At 45.1% G+C, this 23,149-nt stretch overlaps 1 protein-coding gene across 1 annotated transcript in view; it reads right to left on the reverse strand.

Annotated features, from left to right (window-relative positions):
• MCM3AP (minichromosome maintenance complex component 3 associated protein) overlaps positions 1–23,149 on the reverse strand; it is a 619,735-nt gene that overhangs the window by 447,614 nt on the left and 148,972 nt on the right. The window contains exon 7 of the mRNA XM_069225490.1: positions 2,730–2,869. Within this exon, the coding sequence (XP_069081591.1) occupies positions 2,730–2,869 (140 nt within the window). The remainder of the gene's footprint in view (positions 1–2,729; positions 2,870–23,149) is intronic.

Here is a 23,149-nt window from a genome sequence, read left to right on the forward strand (position 1 = left end):
CAAACAAAGAGCCCCAAAATGGGGCAGAACTGGTTTTGGATTGCTTGTTGGCACTTTGGGCTAAGCCACTCCTATTGGAGCAGAATCATGGTTTACTTGCATATGGCTGGGTCTAATCTAAGGTGGCATAGTGGGCAAAAACAATGGATTGGGAAGCGGCCAAATTAATTACCAGAGGTTGAGATGAATTCAAGCACCCCACTAATCACTGTTTGGTTTAATTCCTTGTAAATGCGGTTCAGCTTGAATCTTGTTGTTTTTTGGGGGAAACATCTTTTGTGGCACACTGTGACAATACTGTGAAAATACTAAACTAGTTGAAAAACCGCCAAAGTTGGGAGAAGAGCTCCTACATTGAATAGCACCGAAACAAAGCAATGGATGTCAGCATGCACAGGTGGCGCTAATCTGTAGATGTGCAGATCTGCTCTGTGACTTCTGGTGTCAAAGTCACTGTGGAGCCATATGGTGTCACATACTCACACAGGAGGAATATTGCTCAAGAGAATCTCCAGATCCAGTGTGCTCCCTGTGGACACTGTATATGTGAATCTGCAGTTACAAGTAAACATCAGAAGTACTTCAGGTGAGAGGCAAAAGGCATCATTGATTGGGTGTCCCATTCATTTAAAGTTGAAGTCACAACCTCTGGTGAAGTTTGCAGTCATTAAGAGAGTGGTGACATCTGAGGCTGTCAGCAGTTGCATTTCTTAGCTCTACAATTTGGAAGACCAGCAGAAGCAACTCATGCTCAAGTCCACCCTCCTGCCTTTCCACTGCAAGAGTTGTGAGAAGCGAGTGCCAACTTGCTTTCTCAAATGAAACAGGACTGTGGGAATGTCTGTGTATTGATTACAATTTAGTATTTCTTCACTCATCAGAAAGCTTTCGGACAAATCAGATTTGGTCCTCAAGAGACTGATGCAGAGCTCCAAGGATTCATATTGTGACAAGTCTGGTGTGACAGAAGGTATGGACAAGGACAACAGGAGGGCACCCACCAGGAGGTAGGGAGTATGTGCCCACCATCTCATGGTCCACACCAATTAAATCTAGAACACTTTTTAAATAAGTGCTCAGCAACCAATCCTAATACTCTGCTAGGTGTAGCTCCAGACAACTTATGTAGAGTTTGGTAAGGGCACCCCCCCCATATGTAAGAAGAATGTAGTCCCACAAACTTCTGAAACCAATAGCTCAACATAGTCTTACTGAAGACATAATCCCACTTCTAACAAACACTATGTTCTCAGGAGGTGGGAAGGACTAGAAGCTAGAATCCAGAATCATCCTAATGAACGGAATCATCATGGGGAGGGGGCGATAAGGAAATCAACAAAAAAAATTATGATTCAACAGTGGAAGAAAGGTCGTCATCAGGGTCAGGGTCTTTGAATGGTGGTTTGCATGGTGGATACCAGGGTAGAAGTATCATGCAGATCCACAGAGCACAGATAACTGTTGTTCTTGCAGTTGCCAGGATCGGAGCTAAAACCAGCATCATTAACTTCTGCAGGGGAAGAAACTTGTTTAAATCATGCTACATACATTCACAAATTAATATCTGTAGAATAACTGCCAATATTCTACAGTGACAACAAGAAAATAGAGACAGATGCTACCATTTACAGACTGTCTCACTAAAAAACTAACCGCACATTTTCCTACCTTCTGAAACAACAGGTCTACAAGTCTGGATTTTACACAATTAGCTAGAGATACATTAGCTCTAGAGAGATCATGGTGAATATGAATTTGTACCACTCATGGGGTCATAGATTAAATTGGATAGTACAGTTCTGTATTATATCTTTCAGTTTGAGGCAGTTGTTTTGTTTCTTTTTAACAACTGTTCTGCATAACGTCTTCCTGCTGAGCAAAGATCCCAACATTTAGTGTGTTTGGCAGTCAACCTAAAACATTACTGGGGCAATCCAATATCTGGGTGCAGAAGACAGACTGGATCAGATTACCAACACAGATCAGGCAAGTATCAATTGTCTATCTGCTTGAAACGTTGTGCAAATATCTTCTGTTTGGCACATCTGTGATGATATTTCCAAGAATAAAACAGAAACATAACAGATTTTAGGATTCTATTTTGCACACTGCTGCAATGTTCCACCAAATGAAGGTGAACATAACACTGCACAAATAATGTTGATTGGGAACTGTTTAACCATTCTTTTATAACCCAAACTTTTACTGAACCAATGGGACTACCTCAATAAACTAAGTTATCTATTACACAACCAGTTACACCACTCTTATCAAGTTTTTGTTAAACTAAATACAGGGGATAGCAAAACATTTGATGATTATGTATGATTGCCCTTCTAGCTTTTATTTTGATGGTGACTAATAATCTCATCACAAACTATTCCATTCTACGATGTACGTCCCACACCATTAGATAAATGTATGTGTTGTGAATTGGGACCCTATATCTACTGTTAGAGTCTGCAAAAGTTGTACCTCTCTATTAATAAACCTTAATTTTGTCATATCTATACAAGTGGAGATGAGCTCCGTACACGTTACATTACATAGTGTTTGGAGTGGTCGTGCAATTAAGATTAGTATTTTATAGATGTTTCTGTGGAGTAGTGTAGAGTGAAGTGTGTCTGTGACAGGAAATTGGAATATAAGGGGAAACAGCAGCTTTGGCGCAGCCCTATCATGCTTCTGCTATCCACTGGCCACACAATAAGGTTTCTTAATGAAATTACCTTGTCAGTTCCAGGGATAATCTCGTATATGCTGAGTTGATTCCTGGTCTCTCTCATGTACCTCTCCTTTTCAGGACACATATCTGGACAAGTGCCAACATAAATATGAGCCTGGTCCAGGTCTTTACGCTTCACCCGTGCTGAAAACAAGATGTAACTCATGAATAAGTCAAGGGCTAGGGGGACAAGAAAAAAAATGACATATCCAACAACTGCTGTTAAGAGCAAGAAGCTGAGGATTAAGCAACAAAATTGTAGTCAAAAGCTAAGTGGCAAGTAACAGAATAGCAAATCCGGGAGCAGAAGATCAAGATAACATAGCATGGAGCTGAAAACATCAACAACAGAATAAGAGATCAAGGAACTAAGGACAAGGAACAAAATAACAGCACATTCCTGTGGAAGTACATATGCATACTATATTCACATCTTCTAATAGCAACATATCATCCAGGTACAATCTTATCACTTGCATCAAGTATCAATACGTGATCATTGAATAATCGTGCCTGATTATGTTCAGCCAATTGAACTGTTTGTGCTGAATCCCAAAAAGGCGCTTTCAGTCTTTATGAGGTCACTAAATCGAAAAAAAGCAATTTCTTCTTTACAGCCATCACAAACAGAAGAAGTGTGGTATGAAGCAGTGCATAAAAACAAGTTATTACTATTATTGGACCGCTCCTTTACTATCTTAAGCATTTCTGGCACAAGAGCTTTGGAATTAAGAAATACAAAACTTAAATGCAGTGAGAAAAATACTTTACTTCCTTCATAACAGTTTAGAACAAAATATAACTTTCAGACAATCTGACCAGCTATGAGCTGATTCAATCTACCTTCCCTGCTTTCTGCTTCAGCTCAAGACTCCCCTCAGTTCTGTATTTTCTCTCCAATTATGTTCTATCAACAAAGGTGATTCAGACTTCACTGGTTGAAATCACTGGTCCTGGAGGACCTGCACAGTCCCCGACACACAGAGACCATTAGGGACATATCCTTTGATAATAATCCCTTCTATTTAGGAGCATATTATTGCCAGGTCTTCAGAATAGCATTCGTATTCCATTTGTGAGAATTCCCCTCGTTATTCTACTGTTCTACCCCTTGCATATTTCATGATATTTGGCGTGGCTGTTATCCATTTAATCATCTCCTTAATGCAGCAGGGCATTGGTGACCCTTTTTACATCGTGCCCACTAGACAGTGCATGTGATGTCTGTTGTGAGGCTTATTGTTAGGTTACAGTGGCCAAAGAGCATGCCCATTGCTTACCACTGTTTGGCTTTATGGTCACTTTATTTGCTTGTTTCTTATTTGCTAGGCTGTGCAGGCTTACCTTCCTCTTCGTGTGATTGTCCTTCCCCTGGAGCATGGATGCATTAATGATGTCCTTTCCCTGCTCTTTTTCTAAGCACTATTTTTTTTTCTTTTTATTTCAGCACTGCATGAGAGGGAATGTGTTCTTCATATGTCCATTCTGTGTACTTCTCATCCCGCTGCGTTCTGTGTTTCTCCTGCTCACCTGTGAGCTTCTGCTGTGAACTCATCATTGATGTCTCTCACCATTTGGTTTTCTCCCACTTGTGTCCTCAGTGTTGCTTCCTCCTGCCCCAGCAGCCCCATGCTGCTTCCATCTACCCCTGTGATGCTTCCCATACCCACCTTAAAAAAAATAACAGCTTTCATGAATTATTTTTTCTTTTATCCAACTAGGATCGGTGACTAAAAGGAAAGAAAAGCCACCACATCAATTTGCAGGTCTAGTCACATGTGGTGCACATTTCCCCAAAACGATATGGCAAGCTCCATCAAACACTTTTTTTTTAGTTTTTTTTTTTTTTAATTCTGTAGGCACGCTACAGGCGATAGGAGAAGCTGCACATCCTCGCTAAGAACCACTGGCAACGGCAATGGGTCCCAAAGGAGAGACCTATTGGATCAGCCAGTGCTGGTTTACTCTAAGTAAGAGTCATCCAAAAGTTAGTCACCAACAACATCAAGTCAACCACTTTGTTTACACGTTTAGATGTCTTACCTCCTGATATCAACCCTAATGAGCTCAACTCGTAGTCGTTCTTCAATGAAGTGCTACAATTTGTTGAGAACATCCTTCCATCATGTGAAAAATTGAAGCAGTCATATCTTCATAACTCTATTACTTGTGACATCTGGTTTAAACTAGCTAATGCTGCCCTTCCTGCTGTTGTAGGACTAATGTAAAAACTGTGATGAAACAGTTTGAATCCCTCATTAGTCATTATCCACACACAGCCATAGTCTCTAGAGCATGTGTGGTTCATCACATCTATATTTAGATTAATCACCCAGTCAAACCTTCAGGGGTATTTAGGGCAATAACTAATGTTGCTATGTGCCTGATATTATATGGCACCAGTGCTATTTGAAAAGTCTTACCAATCATGAATAAATTAAAACATGAAGATATTTCAAATTTCTAGAAGTGGTGTGCAACAGTGAGCAGTATTTAATTTCTTTATAGGTACCTATGCTTAAATCCACTGCCTCCCAAACTCATTACATTGAAAGTTTGTGCCATCTGCCCATGTTAGAGCCAATTTAACGTAAGCTGTGTGTCTGTTATCGGTTCAGCCTGCATTCTGTGATGCAGCCCAGTGTGTTAACTTCACAATCAAAGTTTCTTGCTCTCAGCTCATATACGTTTAGGTAACTTCAGTATTTTGAGCTTTACTCCTCGGCAGGCTAGTTTCATTCGTACCTTTGGAGCTGCTTCACTCAAGTGTGCGTTGTAATTGTGCTGTAAGATGACTAGGCTAAATTGCTAGGCACACTGAGTCCACCCCTGTCACATGGCAGTTTTAAGGAACTTGGTGCTTTTTCTTGACTTATTTTTGCAGCTCGTTTGTGACTTTCTTAAAAACAGGTCAGGCTGTTTAGAATAAAAGCCTCAAATGCATGTCACTTTAGCAAAAAACGTAACAGTTTAAGAAATATTTGTAAGTTTTTAATTGGGTTTTTAATCACAATTCTGTCCATCTTTGAGAGTGGGGCATCCAGCCAAGATTAGTGGAACCATGCATCCCTGTTAGGATCTGAGGTGTGTGTTGATGTGCTAGGCCTGACATCTTCCCAATGCTTTCCAATTAGCAAATTTGTGAGTTTTGATTGAGGAGACATGACATATGCAGGATCAAAATTGAAACTTTATGAAGGGGAAATTAGACGCACGTATGGTAAATTAAGGTGCTCAAGGGGTACCCCTGTTCCTAAGATGCCATTCTTAAGAAGGTGAAACAGAATTCCAAGACACCAATTTATCAGATATACTGTCAATTTTCTATTAAGATTGACTTGCAGTTCTGAGCGTGTTTATTTCATTTTATTAGTGACTATTAGAATGTATTGTCAACATATATATATATATATATATATGTGTTTATATATATATATATATATATATATATATATATATATATATATATATACACACACACATACATATACATACATACGTACATACATACATTTGTTCGCGTGTAGTGCTGCAGATTAACATGCTGTGCATAGTCTGCCATCTAGTGATGGGCTCAGAGTTTTACAAGTTGTTTTTCTGCGAAGAAGCTTTTTTCAAGTCACAAGATCGAATGACTCCTCCTCTCGGTGATAGTGCGCATGGGCATTGATTCCTTTGTTAGACTGCTTTCCCGCAGGAGGGCGAAGTAAGGAGTGAAGTGTTGTATATGTACATATATATAGTAAGTAAAGAAGATGTCCATGCGATGCATATACATATTTACATAACACAATACCACAACGGCCACAGGCTTCTGGGGAGGAGGAAGGGTGCATGTGGATCTGCAGCACTACATGCCACAAACAGACAAACACTAGGTAAGAGACATTTTCCGTTCAATGGCATGTGTAGCTGCAGACACATATGCTGTGCATAGACTGAGAAGCAGTTCCCTCCTAGAATAAGCGGTGGCTAGCTTGTAGGAGTTTGGGTGGTTCGAAATAGTATTTTAAGCATTGCTTGACCAACATTTGCTTGTTGGCGAGAAAACATGTCCACACAATAGTGTTTTGTAAATGTGCGTGGTCTAGACCATGTGGCTGCTTTGCATATGTCTGCCATTGGTAGATTTCCTAAGAATACCATTGAAGCTCCTTTCTTCCTAGTAGAATGTGCTGTAGGAGTTACTAAAAGTGTCTTTTAAGCTTTAAGATAACAAGTTTGAATACACTTTACTATCCATCTGGCCAATCCTTGTTCTGAAATAGGATTACCCATATGAGGCTGTTGAAAAGCCACAAAAAGTTGTTTAGTTTTCCTAAAAAAAATGAAAAAAAACAGTTTGTCACGGACTACGTGTCATTTATGTCTTTGGCCCACTGGAACTGCAGAAAGGTCTTGATTCTTGCACGTTCTGGCTTAACCCAGGTAAGGACGACCCTTTCCGGGTAGCCACAGTGCTGCCGACAGAGGAACGCCAAAAAGCATTCTGTGCTCTCCAGAAGGAGTCCCAGAGGAAAAAAACCCAAAGGGAAAAACCTCTAAAGCAGGAACTCCCTGGAACAAAAAGAAGCAAGAATGTAAGTCTACCAACAGGAAAAATAATACTGGAAGAAGCTGGAACGGGCGAGGAAAAATAATGGGAGAAAAAAGTAGCAGGAGCGAAGATTACCACCAAAGGAAGTGTAGCGCAAGGAGAACAAGAATCACTCACCTTATATACCAAAGAACAGGAAATGACCAACAGGAAGTAGAAAATCACCATATTGGATTGGCAAAGAAATAGAAATAGAAACATATAGAGAAAAGACACCATGTTGAAAAAGGTTCCTAATGCATGCAGGGAAAAGGAAGGCATGCTGGGAAAAAGAAAGAACATGGCAGCTGAATAAGCACATAAAAAAACAAGGAAAGGAAGAAAAAGAAAAGAAAAAGAAAAAGGGCTGGCTCACCAGATAAGTGAGAGGTGTGGGGGAAGGTGCCCAAGTAAATATTGAGGGCGTGCCTCTCCCAAGACTCGCCGAGGCCTCATGCCCAATTTGGGACCTCGAGCAAGAAATTAAAGCACAGAAGGGGCACAGCACGCCCGGCTACTATGAACCACAGCCGCGCCCAAGCCGAATACTCGGCCTGCGTCGTGTTCCGCAACGGCACAACACTTTTGTTCTGTCTATATAATACATGAGAGCTCTTTTGAGATAGAGAGTGTGGAGAGCTCTTTCAGCAACTGAATCTGGCTGTGAAAAAAAGGCTAGCAATTCCACTGATTGATTAATGTGAAATGATGAAACCACTTTGAGTAGACATTTTGGATTTGTCCCAAGTACTATTTTGTGTTTGTGAATTTGGAAGAAAGGTTCTTCTAAAGTGAACGCTTGAATTTCACGAATTCTCCTTAAGGAAGTAATTGCTACCAAGAAAGCAACTTTCCATGAGAGAAATTGAAGAGCGCAAGAATGCATGGGTTCAAATGGTGGACCCATAAGCCTTGTGAGCACAAGGTTAAGATTCCAGGCAAGAGCTGATGGAGCTCTAGGTAGAATAACTCTTTTAAGGCCTTCCATAAATGCTTTAATGACAGGAAACCTAAACAGAGAGGTATGCTATCTGTTTTGAAGGTAGGCTGATATTTCTGTTAAATTAATTTTAATAGATGAATATGCAAGAATTGCTTTTTGTAAGTAAAGCAAACAACATACAATATTCTGTACCAATGCTTTAAGTGAATCAATGTTTTTGGGTTGCCAGTAATATACAAAACATTTCCATTTAGCTGCATAGCACTGCCTGGTTGTAGGTTTACGTGCTTCAATTAGAATGTTCACACATTCTGATTGAAGCTGTCGATATCCAAACAGTATGACCTCTGGAGCCAAATCGCCAGGTTGAGCATACTGGGATTGGGATGCCCGATTTGACCTTTGTTTTGAGTCAATCGGTCTAGTCTGTTTGGGAGCTTGTGATGTGGTACTACAGATAGATCCAATAGTGATGTGTACCAGGGTTGACGTGCCTATGTGGGACCAGAAACTGAATTAGTGGCAGAGGGGGGAAAGCATAAGCAAATATCCGTGACCAATTGATCCATAGAACATTGCCCTTGGTTCGAGGGTGTGGGACCTGGATGCGAAGTTTGGGCATTTTGCATTTTCTCTTGTTGCAAAGAAGTCTATGTTTTGTGATCCCCAAATGTGAAAGTACTGTTGAATTACATATGGGTGAATCTCCCATTTGTGTATTTGATGCTGCGTCCTTTTTAAGAAGTCCGCTAGTTGGTTGTGTATCCCTGGGATATACTCTGTCCTTATTAACACTATCTTGTGTGTGATCTGTGGCTGGAATGCTTTGAGTGCTAAGAACAGTGCCAGCAATTCCAAGTGGTTTAAGTGGTAAATCTGCTGGATTGAGTCCCATTCTTCCTGTAATGTAAGATTGTCGAGATGGGCTACCCAATCTGTCGTTGATGCATCTTTAGTGATTATGGTCTGTGGCACAGGGTCTTGAAATGGCCACCCCTTTGATAAGGTGGTGTGATTCCACCATTGCAGAGAGTTGTAAGTCTGTCGGTCCAACTACACTAGATCGTGAAGTTGACCCTGTGCCTGAGACCATTGCTGTGAGAGAGATCGTAGCAGGGGTCTCATGTTTAGACGTGTATTGGGTACTATTGATATGCAGGATGCCATCATTCCCAAGAGTTTTGTGACAAATCTTACTTTGTAAGTTTGATTGTATTGGATTTGCGATACAAGACCGTGGAACGCGTGAATTCTTTGTGGGTCTGGATAAGCTAATGCTGATTGAGTGTTCAGAATTGCTCCCAGATATGCTTGTATTTGGGTTGGCTGAAGGTCAGACTTCTGGTAACTGATTGTGAACCCTAGACTGTGCACGGTATTGATTGTGTATTGTGTGTGTCATTGACAAGTTTGAATGGTACTGGCTTTTATTAGCCAGTCATCTAGATAGGGAAATACATGTATGCACTGTCTTCTGAGATATGCAGCAACCACTGCCAGCCATTTGGTAAATACTCTTGGTGCTGTTGTTCCTCCAAAGGGTAGCACTTTGAATTGGTAGAGCTTGCCTGCTATTACAAACCTCAGGTACTTGCGATGTGCTGAGTGTAAACGAATATGGAATTAAGCAGTTTGAAACCTGAGGACCTCAACCAAGCATGCCTTCTGATCATCACACTAGTATTAATTCCTCTAGTTGCGGTGTCAGCTGCGTCTAGTGCAGATCTAATCTGATTGTTGGCAATAGCCTGTCCCTCTGCCACTAACTGCTGTGCCCTTTTTTGATTTTCTTTAGGGAGATATTGAAGGAACTCCTGCATTTCGTCCCAGTAGTCCCTGTCATACCTGGCTAAAAGAGCTATGGAGTTGGAAATCCTCCACTGATTTGCAGCTTGAGTTGCCACTAATTTGCCTGCTGCATCGAATTTGCGGCTCTCTTTATCGGGGGATGAGTATCCCCTGTAGATTGACTGTTCGCCCTTTTCCTAGCTGCACTGACCATGATGGAATCAGGTGGCCATTGCTGTTGGGTCTGATGGTGCAGCTTCATATTTTTTTATCCACCCTAGGTGTTAGTACCCTAGCCTTTGCTGGCTCTTTAAAAATGTCATTAGCGTGTTTTAACATACCTGGTAACATTGGCAAACATTGGTACTGCTTATGTGTAAAGGAAAGGGCGTTGAACAGGAAATCATCCTCTTATGGGCTCCGATTTTATCTGCACATTATGGTATGTGGCTGCTCTGGCAACGACCCGATTACAGGCCGTGGTGTCTTCAGGTGGCGATGGCCTTGTGGGATACAGATCAGGGTCATTAGATGGTATTGGATCAGAACCACACATATCCCATGGATCCATGTTATAAGGATTTTCACCCATATAATGCCCATGTGAGGAAACAGGAGATTGTGCCGGAAACTGTGTGGTTGAAGGTGGTGGAGTGTGAGGTGGTGGTGAAGTAGAAAGGAAAGGCGAATGTGGTGGAGAAGGCTGATGCACTGTTTTTGACTTCTCCTTGTGTTTAAATATTTTCGCCGGTGAAGGGACAGGTTCTAAACTTTCTTGGAATGACAGTTTCCTTTTGGTTATAGGAGGAAGAGAGGCAATCATTTTCCTGTATGCTTTTGGGAATGTATTTTTCTCGGCTTATGGTCCATGACCTCAAGAATAGGTCCAGTGTCCGTTGACTCCTCTGGAGATGGAACCTGTTTACTTCCCACAAATGAATGCTCCGAAATCTTGGAGATAGACTGCTTTAAAACAGGCCGAAAATGTGCTTTCTGAAGCAGATGGAAGTTTTTTTGGCTCCGAAGAGGAGCTGGGATGTTTCGGCTCCGAAGTGGTATGTATCCGTTTCGGTTCTGACATGGAAGCTTCCATCTTGTGATTTGATCCCAAAACAGGCGTGGCAGTCTGTTCAGTGGAGTGTGTTTTGGCCTTTTCTGCAACAAACCGGAGGGTAAGTCGACAAGATATAGTTTTCGGGTCCGACCTTGGACGGCAAGCAGTGGTGGACCCAGGGCCTCTGTGACTTTTTAAATTGTTTTTGATGATGGGAAGGGGCTGGTGTACTCATGTACTGCGCCGCAGAAATAACTTGACTGTCCCCATCTGAGTGACGATCGGAGTCTGAGTCTGCGATAGAAACTGTAGTTTGCGCCTGTTCCTCACAGACCATGTCGGGCGTTTGTTCTGTCAACTTCAATGCCATCTCTAACCATCTTGCTCTTCGATCCTGTGAAGTCTTTTTGGATCGGAAAGATCGGCACGCCTCACAGGTTTCCTCTTTATGATCTGGAGAGAGGCTGAGGTTACACACCAAGTGTTGGTCAGTGTAGGGGAACTTGGTGTAGCACCGAGAGCAGAAACAAAATGGAGTCCGATCCATGAGCCTGTGACGGAGTAGGCCTGAGACGTCGGGAGAAAGGAGCAAGTGCCCCAAAGGGCGTTTAGTCGATCCCGATGCTACAATCGGATTGAGTGCAGTGAGAAAACACGTTCGAAAATGATACCGACGTTAAAGGAAAAGATAGAGAAGTTCAGATAGTACCGAATCGAGATCTACCAGAGCAAGGGGGAACACGTCCAAATCAGACGGTGGAAAGAAAACAGTCTAACAAAGGACTTGATGCCCATGTGCACTATCACCGATAGCAGGAGTCACTCGATCTTGTGATTTGAAAAAAGCTTCTTTGAATGTGTATCTGCAGCTACCCATGCCATCAAAAACACACACACATACATATATATATATATATATATATACATACATTTATATACATATATATATGGAAAATGTCACTTACCCAGTGTACATCTGTTCGTGGCATTAGTTGCTGCAGATTCACATGCTGTGCACATCCCGCCATCTGGTGTTGGGCTCGGAGTGTTACAAGTTGTTTTTCTTCGAAGAAGTCTTTTCGAGTCACGAGACCGAGGGACTCCTCCCATTTCGACTCCATTGCGCATGGGCGTCAACTCCATCTTAGATTGTTTTCCCCGCAGAGGGTGAGGTAGGAGTTGTGTATGCTAGTAATAGTGCCCATGCAATGGAGTGAATACGTATGTATATAATGAATTTTAAAGTAATATATTTACAAATGTACAAATGCTCAAGATATACTTCTAAACGGCTACAGGCTCCCGGGGAGGAGGGTGGGCAAATGTGAATCTGCAGCAACTAATGCCACGAACAGATGTACACTGGGTAAGTGACATTTTTCGTTCGATGGCATGTGTAGCTGCAGATACACATGCTGTGTATAGACTAGTAAGCAGTTATCTCCCCAAAAGCGGTGGTTCAGCCTGTAGGAGTTGAAGTAGTTTGAAATAATGTTCTTAGTACAGCTTGACCTACTGTTGCCTGTTGTGCAGTTAACACATCTACACAGTAGTGCTTGGTAAATGTATGAGGCGTAGACCATGTGGCTGCTTTACATATTTCGTTCATTGGAATATTTCCTAGAAAGGCCATGGTAGCACCTTTCTTTCTGGTTGAGTGTGCCTTTGGTGTAATAGGCAGCTCTCTTTTAGCTTTAAGATAGCAGGTTTGAATGCACTTAACTATCCATCTAGCAATGCCTTGTTTTGAAATTGGATTTCCTGTATGAGGTTTTTGAAAGGCAATAAATAGTTGTTTTGTCTTTCGAATTAGTTTTGTTCTGTCAATGTAGTACATTAGTGCTCTTTTGATGTCTAATGTATGTAGTGCTCTTTCAGCTACAGAATCTGGCTGTGGGAAGAACACTGGTAATTCTACCGTTTGATTCAAGTGGAACGGTGAGATTAATTTTGGTAAAAATGTAGGATTTGTCCGTAGAACTACTTTATTTTTGTGTATTTGAATAAATGGTTCTTGAATGGTAAATGCTTGAATTTCACTCACTCTTCTTAGAGATGTGATGGCAATTAAAAATGCAACTTTCCACGTTAAGTATTTGTAGGAAGTTGGCTCTGTATGTGCTATTTCAAAGTAAGGAATAGCATGCACAGAGTCCAAGGGTTCCCCTTAGAGGTAAAATAGTGGTAAAAAGAGATAATACTAATGCTCTATTTTGTGGTAGTGTGGTCGAGCAATAGGCTTATCCAAGGAGTAGTGTTAAGCATTTGTTGTACATACACATAGACAATAAATGAGGTACACACACTCAGAGACAAATCCAGCCAATAGGTTTTGTTATAGAAAAATATCTTTTCTTAGTTTATTTTAAGAACCACAGGTTCAAATTTAACATGTAATATCTTGTTTGAAAGGTATTGCAGGTAAGTACATTAGGAACTTTGAATCATTTCAATTGCATGTATACTTTTCAAGTTATTCACAAATAGCTATTTCAAAAGTGGACAGTGCAATTTTCACAGTTCCTGGGGGAGGTAAGTTTTTGTTAGTTTTACCAGGTAAGTACGACACTTACAGGGTTCAGTTCTTGGTCCAAGGTAGCCCACCGTTGGGGGTTCAGAGCAACCCCAAAGTTACCACACCAGCAGCTCAGGGCCGGTCAGGTGCAGAGGTCAAAGTGGTGCCCAAAACGCATAGGCTTCAATGGAGAGAGGGGGGGTGCCCCGGTTCCAGTCTGCCAGCAGGTAAGTACCCGCGTCTTCGGAGGGCAGACCAGGGGGGTTTTGTAGGGCACCGGGGGGGACACAAGCCCACACAGAAATTTCACCCTCAGCGGCGCGGGGGCGGCCGGGTGCAGTGTTAGAACAAGCGTTGGCTTCGCAATGGAAGTCAATGAGAGATCAAGGGATCTCTTCAGCGCTGCAGGCAGGCAAGGGGGGGCTTCCTCGGGGAAACCTCCACTTGGGCAAGGGAGAGGGACTCCTGGGGGTCACTTCTGCAGTGAAAGTCCGGTCCTTCAGGTCCTGGGGGCTGCGGGTGCAGGGTCTTTTCCAGGCGTCGGGACTTAGGTTTCAGAGAGTCGCGGTCAGGGGAAGCCTCGGGATTCCCTCTGCAGGCGGCGCTGTGGGGGCTTAGGGGGGACAGGTTTTGGTACTCACAGTCGTAGAGTAGTCCGGGGGTCCTCCCTGAGGTGTTGGTTCTCCACCAGCCGAGTCGGGGTCGCCGGGTGCAGTGTTGCAAGTCTCACGCTTCTTGCGGGGAGATTGCAGGGTTCTTTAAAGCTGCTTCTTTGGATAAAGTTGCAGTCTTATTGGAGCAGGTCCGCTGTCCTCTGGAGTTTCTTGTCGTCGTCGAAGCAGGGCAGTCCTCAGAGGAGTCAGAGGTCGCTGGTCCCTTTGGAAGGCGTCGCTGGAGGAGAGTTCTTTGGAAGGCAGGAGACAGGCCGGTGAGTTTCTGGAGCCAAGGCAGTTGTTGTCTTCTGGTCTTCCTCTGCAGGGGTTTTCAGCTAGGCAGTCCTTCTTGTTGTTGTTGCAGGAATATAAATTCTTAGGTTCAGGGGAGCCCTTAAATACTAAATTTAAGGGCGTGTTTAGGTCTGGGGGGTTAGTAGTCAATGGCTACTAGCCCTGAGGGTGAGTACACCCTCTTTGTGCCTCCTCCCAAGGGGAGGGGGTCACATCCCTAATCCTATTGGGGGAATCCTCCATCTGCAAGATGGAGGATTTCTAAAAGTTAGAGTCACCTCAGCTCAGGACACCTTAGGGGCTGTCCTGACTGGCCAGTGACTCCTCCTTGTTGTTCTCATTATTTTCTCCGGCCTTGCCGCCAAAAGTGGGGGCCGGGGCCGGAGGGGGCGGGCAACTCCACTAGCTGGAGTGTCCTGCGGTGCTGTGACAAAGGGGTGAGCCTTTGAGGCTCATCGCCAGGTGTTACAGCTCCTGCCTGGGGGAGGTGTTAGCATCCCCACCCAGTGCAGGCTTTGTTACTGGCCTCAGAGTGACAAAGGCACTCTCCCCATGGGGCCAGCAACATGTCTCTAGTGTGGCAGGCTGCTGGAACTAGTCAGCCTACACAGACAGTCGGTTAAGTTTCAGGGGGCACCTCTAAGGTGCCCTCTGGGGTGTATTTTGCAATAAAATGTACACTGGCATCAGTGTGCATTTATTGTGCTGAGAAGTTTGATACCAAACTTCCCAGTTTTCAGTGTAGCCATTATGGTGCTGTGGAGTTCGTGTTTGACAAACTCCCAGACCATATACTCTTATGGCTACCCTGCACTTACAATGTCTAAGGTTTTGTTTAGACACTGTAGGGGTACCATGCTCATGCACTGGTACCCTCACCTATGGTATAGTGCACCCTGCCTTAGGGCTGTAAGGCCTGCTAGAGGGGTGACTGACCTATACTTGCATAGGCAGTGAGAGGCTGGCATGGCACCCTGAGGGGAGTGCCATGTCGACTTACTCGTTTTGTTCTCACTAGCACACACAAGCTGGCAAGCAGTGTGTCTGTGCTGAGTGAGAGGTCTCCAGGGTGGCATAAGACATGCTGCAGCCCTTAGGGACCTTCCTTGGCATCAGGGCCCTTGGTACTAGAAGTACCAGTTACAAGGGACTTATCTGGATGCCAGGGTCTGCCAATTGTGGATACAAAAGTACAGGTTAGGGAAAGAACACTGGTGCTGGGGCCTGGTTAGCAGGCCTCAGCACACTTTCAATTGTAAACATAGCATCAGCAAAGGCAAAAAGTCAGGGGGCAACCATGCCAAGGAGGCATTTCCTTACACAACCCCCCCCCCCAAACGAAAGAGGATGAGACTAACCTTTCCCAAGAGAGTCTTCATTTTCTAAGTGGAAGAACCTGGAAAGGCCATCTGCATTGGCATGGGCAGTCCCAGGTCTGTGTTCCACTATAAAGTCCATTCCCTGTAGGGAGATGGACCACCTCAACAGTTTTGGATTTTCACCTTTCATTTGCATCAGCCATTTGAGAGGTCTGTGGTCAGTCTGAACTAGGAAGTGAGTCCCAAAGAGGTATGGTCTCAGCTTCTTCAGGGACCAAACCACAGCAAAGGCCTCCCTCTCAATGGCACTCCAACGCTGCTCCCTGGGGAGTAACCTCCTGCTAATGAAAGCAACAGGCTGGTCAAGGCCATCATCATTTGTTTGGGACAAAACTGCCCCTATCCCATGTTCAGAGGCATCTGTCTGCACAATGAACTGCTTAGAATAATCTGGAGCTTTTAGAACTGGTGCTGAGCACATTGCTTGTTTCAGGGTGTCAAAGGCCTGTTGGCATTCTACAGTCCAGTTCACTTTCTTGGGCATTTTCTTGGAGGTGAGTTCAGTGAGGGCTGTCACAATGGATCCATATCCCTTCACAAACCTCCTGTAATACCCAGTCAAGCCAAGGAATGCCCTGACTTGAGTCTGGGTTTTTGGAGCTACCCAGTCCAGAATAGTCTGGATCTTGGGTTGGAGTGGCTGAACTTGGCCTCCACCTACAAGGTGGCCCAAGTAAACCACAGTTCCCTGCCCTATCTGGCATTTGGATGCCTTGATAGAGAGGCCTGCAGATTGCAGAGCCTTCAAAACCTTCTTCAGGTGGACCAGGTGATCCTGCCAGGTGGAGCTAAAGACAGCAATATCATCAAGATAAGCTGTGCTAAAGGACTCCAAACCAGCAAGGACTTGATTCACCAACCTTTGGAAGGTGGCAGGGGCATTCTTTAAACCAAAGGGCATAACAGTAAACTGATAATGCCCATCAGGTGTGGAGAATGCTGTTTTCTCTTTTGCTCCAGGTGCCATTTTTATTTGCCAGTACCCTGCTGTCAAGTCAAAGGTACTTAAGAATTTGGCAGCACCTAATTTGTCTATGAGCTCATCAGCTCTAGGAATTGGATGGGCGTCTGTCTTGGTGACAGAGTTGAGCCCTCTGTAGTCCACACAAAACCTCATCTCTTTCTTTCCATCTTTGGTGTGAGGTTTGGGGACTAAGACCACTGGGCTAGCCCAGGGGCTGTCAGAGCGCTCAATCACTCCCAATTCCAGCATCTTGTGGACTTCCACCTTGATGCTTTCCTTAACATGGTCAGACTGTCTAAAAATTTTGTTTTTGACAGGCATGCTGTCTCCTGTGTCCACATCATGGGTACACAGGTGTGTCTGACCAGGGGTTAGGGAGAAGAGTTCAGGAAACTGTTGTAGGACTCTCCTACAATCAGCTTGCTGTTGGCCAGAGAGGGTGTCTGAGTAGATCACTCCATCTACTGAGCCATCTTTTGGGTCTGATGACAGAAGATCAGGGAGAGGTTCACTCTCTGCCTACTGATCCTCATCTGTTACCATCAACAGATTTACATCAGCCCTGTCATGGAAGAGCTTAAGGCGGTTCACATGGATCACCCTCTTGGGGCTCCTGCTTGTGCCCAGGTCCACCAGGTAGGTGACCTGACTCTTCCTTTCTAGCACTGGGTAAGGGCCACTCCATTTGTTCTGGAGTGCCCTGGGAGCCACAGGCTCCAGAACCCAGACTTTCTGCCCTGGTTGGAACTCAACCATTGCAGCCTTTTGGTCATACCAAAACTTCTGGAGCTGTTGGCTGGCCTCAAGGTTTTTGCTTGCCTTTTCCATGTACTCTGCCATTCTAGAGCAAAGGCCAAGTACATAGTCCACTATGTCCTGTTTAGGCTCATGAAGAGGTCTCTCCCAGCCTTCTTTAACAAGAGCAAGTGGTCCCCTTACAGGATGACCAAACAGAAGTTCAAAGGGTGAGAATCCTACTCCCTTCTGTGGCACCTCTCTAAGCGAAAAGCAGACATGGCAAGAGGACATCCCATCTCCTTTTGAGCTTTTCTGGGAGCCCCATGATCATGCCTTTTAATGTCTTGTTGAATCTCTCAACTAAGCCATTAGTTTGTGGATGGTATGGTGTAGTGAATTTGTAAGTCACCCCACACTCATTCCACATGTGTTTTAGGTATGCTGACATGAACTTGGTACCTCTGTCAGACACCACCTCCTTAGGGAAACCCACTCTGGTAAAGATACCAATAAGGGCCTTGGCTACTGCAGGGGCAGTAGTTGACCTAAGGGGAATAGCTTCAGGATACCTAGTAGCATGATCCACTACTACTAGGATATACATATTTCCTGAGGCTGTGGGAGGTTCTAGTGGACCAACTATGTCCACACCCACTCTTTCAAAGGGGACCCCCACCACTGGAAGTGGAATGAGGGGGGCCTTTGGATGCCCACCTGTCTTACCACTGGCTTGACAGGTGGGGCAGGAGAGGCAAAACTCCTTAACCTTGTGGGACATATTGGGCCAGTAGAAGTGGTTGACTAACCTCTCCCACGTCTTGGTTTGTCCCAAATGCCCAGCAAGGGGAATATCATGGGCTAAGGTCAGAATAAACTCTCTGAACGACTGAGGCACTACCACTCTCCTAGTGGCACCAGGTTTGGGGTCTCTGGCCTCAGTGTACAGGAGTCCATCTTCCCAATAGACCCTATGTGTTCCATTTTTCTTGCCCTTGGACTCTTCAGCAGCTTGCTGCCTAAGGCCTTCAAGAGAGGGACAGGTTTCTTGTCCCTTACACAGCTCCTCCCTTGAGGGTCCCCCTGGGCCTAAGAGCTCAACCTGATAAGGTTCAAGCTCCAAAGGCTCAGTTCCCTCAGAGGGCAGAACTTCTTCCTGAGAAGAGAGGTTCTCTTTTTCTGACTGTGTTGCAGTTGGGGTCCCAACTGACTTTCCTTTTCTCTTGGTAGGCTGGGCCTTTCTTCCAGACTCCAGCTCTACTTTTTCACCCTGTGCCTTGCATTGTGCTCTTGTTTTTACACACACCAGTTCAGGGATACCCAGCATGGCTGCATGGGTTTTTAGTTCTACCTCAGCCCATGCTGAGGACTCCAGGTCATTTCCAAGCAGTCTACTGGGATGTTTTGAGGAGACCACCACCTGTTTCAGGCCATTGACCCCTCCCCATTCTAAAGTTACCATTGCCATGGGATGTGCTTTAGTCTGATTGTCAGCGTCGGTGACTGTATAGGTTTTTCCAGGCCAGGGGAAACCAGTTTCTCTGTCACAATGGTGACACTGGCACCTGTATCCCTCAGGCCTTCTACACTTGTCCCATTAATAAAGAGCTGCTGCCTGTATTTTTGCATGTTAGGCGGCCAGGCAGCTAGTGTGGCTAAATCCACCCCACCCTCAGAGACTAGAGTAGCTTCAGTGTGGACCCTGATTTGCTCTGGGCACACTGTTGATCCCACTTGGAGACTAGCCATACCAGTGTTACCTGGATTGGAGTTTGGAGTGGAACTTTTCTTGGGACAGGCCTTGTCTCCAGTTTGGTGTCCAGACTGACTACAGTTTCGACACCAGGCCTTTTTGGGATCAAAGTTTTTACCCTTGTACCCAGGATTGTTTTGTGAAGAGGCTCTGGGCCCACCCTCCTGTGCAGGTTTTTGGGGGCCTGTAGAAGACTCTTTACTATTTTTATTTTTGGCTGTCTCACCACCTTTCCCCTGGGGAGGTTTTGTGACCCCTTTCTTTTGGTCACCCCCTGTGGAAGTTTTGGACACCCTTGTCTTGACCCAATGGTCCGCCTTCTTTCCCAATTCTTGGGGAGAAATTGGTCCTAGGTCTACCAGATGCTGATGCAGTTTGTCATTGAAACAATTACTTAACAGGTGTTCCTTCACAAATAAATTGTACAGCCCATCATAATTACTTACACCACTGCCTTGAATCCAACCATCTAGTGTTTTTACTGAGTAGTCTACAAAGTCAACCCAGGTCTGGCTCGAGGATTTTTGAGCCCCCCTGAATCTAATCAGGGGGGGTGCCCCGGTTCCAGTGTGCCAGCAGGTAAGTACTCGCGTCTTCGGAGGGCAGACCAGGGGGGTTTTGTAGGGCACCGGGGGGGACACAAGCCCACACAGAAATTTCACCCTCAGCGGCGCGGGGGCGGCCGGGTGCAGTGTTAGAACAAGCGTCGGGTTTGCAATGGAAGTCAATGAGAGATCAAGGGATCTCTTCAGCGCTGCAGGCAGGCAAGGGGGGCTTCCTCGGGGAAACCTCCACTTGGGCAAGGGAGAGGGACTCCTGGGGGTCACTTCTGCAGTGAAAGTCCGGTCCTTCAGGTCCTGGGGGCTGCGGGTGCAGGGTCTTTTCCAGGCGTCGGGACTTAGGTTTCAGAGAGTCGCGGTCAGGGGAAGCCTCGGGATTCCCTCTGCAGGCGGCGCTGTGGGGGCTTAGGGGGGACAGGTTTTGGTACTCACAGTCGTAGAGTAGTCCGGGGGTCCTCCCTGAGGTGTTGGTTCTCCACCAGCCGAGTCGGGGTCGCCGGGTGCAGTGTTGCAAGTCTCACGCTTCTTGCGGGGAGATTGCAGGGTTCTTTAAAGCTGCTTCTTTGGATAAAGTTGCAGTCTTATTGGAGCAGGTCCGCTGTCCTCGGGAGTTTCTTGTCGTCGTCGAAGCAGGGCAGTCCTCAGAGGAGTCAGAGGTCGCTGGTCCCTTTGGAAGGCGTCGCTGGAGGAGAGTTCTTTGGAAGGCAGGAGACAGGCCGGTGAGTTTCTGGAGCCAAGGCAGTTGTTGTCTTCTGGTCTTCCTCTGCAGGGGTTTTCAGCTAGGCAGTCCTTCTTGTTGTTGTTGCAGGAATATAAATTCTTAGGTTCAGGGGAGCCCTTAAATACTAAATTTAAGGGCGTGTTTAGGTCTGGGGGGTTAGTAGTCAATGGCTACTAGCCCTGAGGGTGAGTACACCCTCTTTGTGCCTCCTCCCAAGGGGAGGGGGTCACATCCCTAATCCTATTGGGGGAATCCTCCATCTGCAAGATGGAGGATTTCTAAAAGTTAGAGTCACCTCAGCTCAGGACACCTTAGGGGCTGTCCTGACTGGCCAGTGACTCCTCCTTGTTGTTCTCATTATTTTCTCCGGCCTTGCCGCCAAAAGTGGGGGCCGGGGCCGGAGGGGGCGGGCAACTCCACTAGCTGGAGTGTCCTGCGGTGCTGTGACAAAGGGGTGAGCCTTTGAGGCTCATCGCCAGGTGTTACAGCTCCTGCCTGGGGGAGGTGTTAGCATCCCCACCCAGTGCAGGCTTTGTTACTGGCCTCAGAGTGACAAAGGCACTCTCCCCATGGGGCCAGCAACATGTCTCTAGTGTGGCAGGCTGCTGGAACTAGTCAGCCTACACAGACAGTCGGTTAAGTTTCAGGGGGCACCTCTAAGGTGCCCTCTGGGGTGTATTTTGCAATAAAATGTACACTGGCATCAGTGTGCATTTATTGTGCTGAGAAGTTTGATACCAAACTTCCCAGTTTTCAGTGTAGCCATTATGGTGCTGTGGAGTTCGTGTTTGACAAACTCCCAGACCATATACTCTTATGGCTACCCTGCACTTACAATGTCTAAGGTTTTGTTTAGACACTGTAGGGGTACCATGCTCATGCACCGGTACCCTCACCTATGGTATAGTGCACCCTGCTTTAGGGCTGTAAGGCCTGCTAGAGGGGTGACTGAACTATACTTGCATAGGCAGTGAGAGGCTGGCATGGCACCCTGAGGGGAGTGCCATGTCGACTTACTCGTTTTGTTCTCACTAGCACACACAAGCTGGCAAGCAGTGTGTCTGTGCTGAGTGAGAGGTCTCCAGGGTGGCATAAGACATGCTGCAGCCCTTAGGGACCTTCCTTGGCATCAGGGCCCTTGGTACTAGAAGTACCAGTTACAAGGGACTTATCTGGATGCCAGGGTCTGCCAATTGTGGATACAAAAGTACAGGTTAGGGAAAGAACACTGGTGCTGGGGCCTTGGTTAGCAGGCCTCAGCACACTTTCAATTGTAAACATAGCATCAGCAAAGGCAAAAAGTCAGGGGGCAACCATGCCAAGGAGGCATTTCCTTACAGTATTGCATTTCACAAGAGTGCATGGGCTCAAAAGGTGGACCCATGAGTCGTGTTAAGACAATGTTGAGGTTCCATGAAGGAACTGGTGGTGTTCTTGGTGGTATAATTCTCTTTAGGCCCTCCATAAATGCTTTTATGACTGGTATCCTAAATAATGAAGTTGAGTGCGTAATTTGCAGGTAAGCTGAAATTGCAGTAAGATGTATTTTTATGGAAGAGAAAGCTAGTTTTGACTTTTGCAAATGTAGTAAGTATCCTACTATATTTTTTGCAGATGCGTGTAAGGGTTGAATTTGATTATTATGGCAGTAATAAACAAATCTTTTCCACTTATTTGCATAGCAGTGTCTAGTGGTAGGCTTCCTAGCTTGTCTTATGACCTCCATACATTCCTGTGTGAGGTCTAAGTGCCCGAATTCTAGGATTTCAGGAGCCAAATTGCTAGATTCAGCGATGCTGGATTTGGATGTCTGATCTGTTGTTTGTGTTGTGTTAACAGATCTGGTCTGTTTGGTAGTTTGACATGAGGTACTACTGAAAGGTCTAGTAGTGTTGTGTACCAAGGTTGTCTTGCCCATGTTGGTGCTATTAGTATGAGTTTGAGTTTGTTTTGACTCAACTTGTTTACTAGGTATGGAAGGAGTGGGAGAGGGGGAAAAGCATACGCAAATATCCCTGACCAGTTCATCCATAGCGCATTGCCCTGAGACTGATGTTGTGGGTACCTGGATGCGAAGTTTTGGCATTTTGAGTTTTCCTTTGTTGCAAATAGATCTATTTGTGGTGTTCCCCAAATTTGGAAGTAAGTGTTCAGTATTTGGGGGTGAATTTCCCATTCGTGGATCTGTTGGTGATCCCGAGAGAGATTGTCTGCTAACTGATTCTGAATCCCTGGAATAAATTGTGCTATTAGGCGAATGTGGTTCTGAATCGCCCAATGCCATTTTTTTTTGTGTCAGGAGACACAACTGTGTCAAGTGTGTCCCTCCTTGTTTGTTTAGGTAATACATTGTTGTCATGTTGTCTGTTTTGACAAGAATGTATTTGTGGGTTATTATGGGTTGAAATGCTTTCAGCGCTAGAAATACCGCTAACAGTTCTAAGTGATTTATATGAAACTGTCTTTGCTGTATGTCCCATTGTCCTTGG

This window comes from Pleurodeles waltl, chromosome 3_1 (genome assembly GCF_031143425.1).
Source record: "Pleurodeles waltl isolate 20211129_DDA chromosome 3_1, aPleWal1.hap1.20221129, whole genome shotgun sequence".
Lineage (NCBI taxonomy): Eukaryota > Metazoa > Chordata > Amphibia > Caudata > Salamandridae > Pleurodeles > Pleurodeles waltl.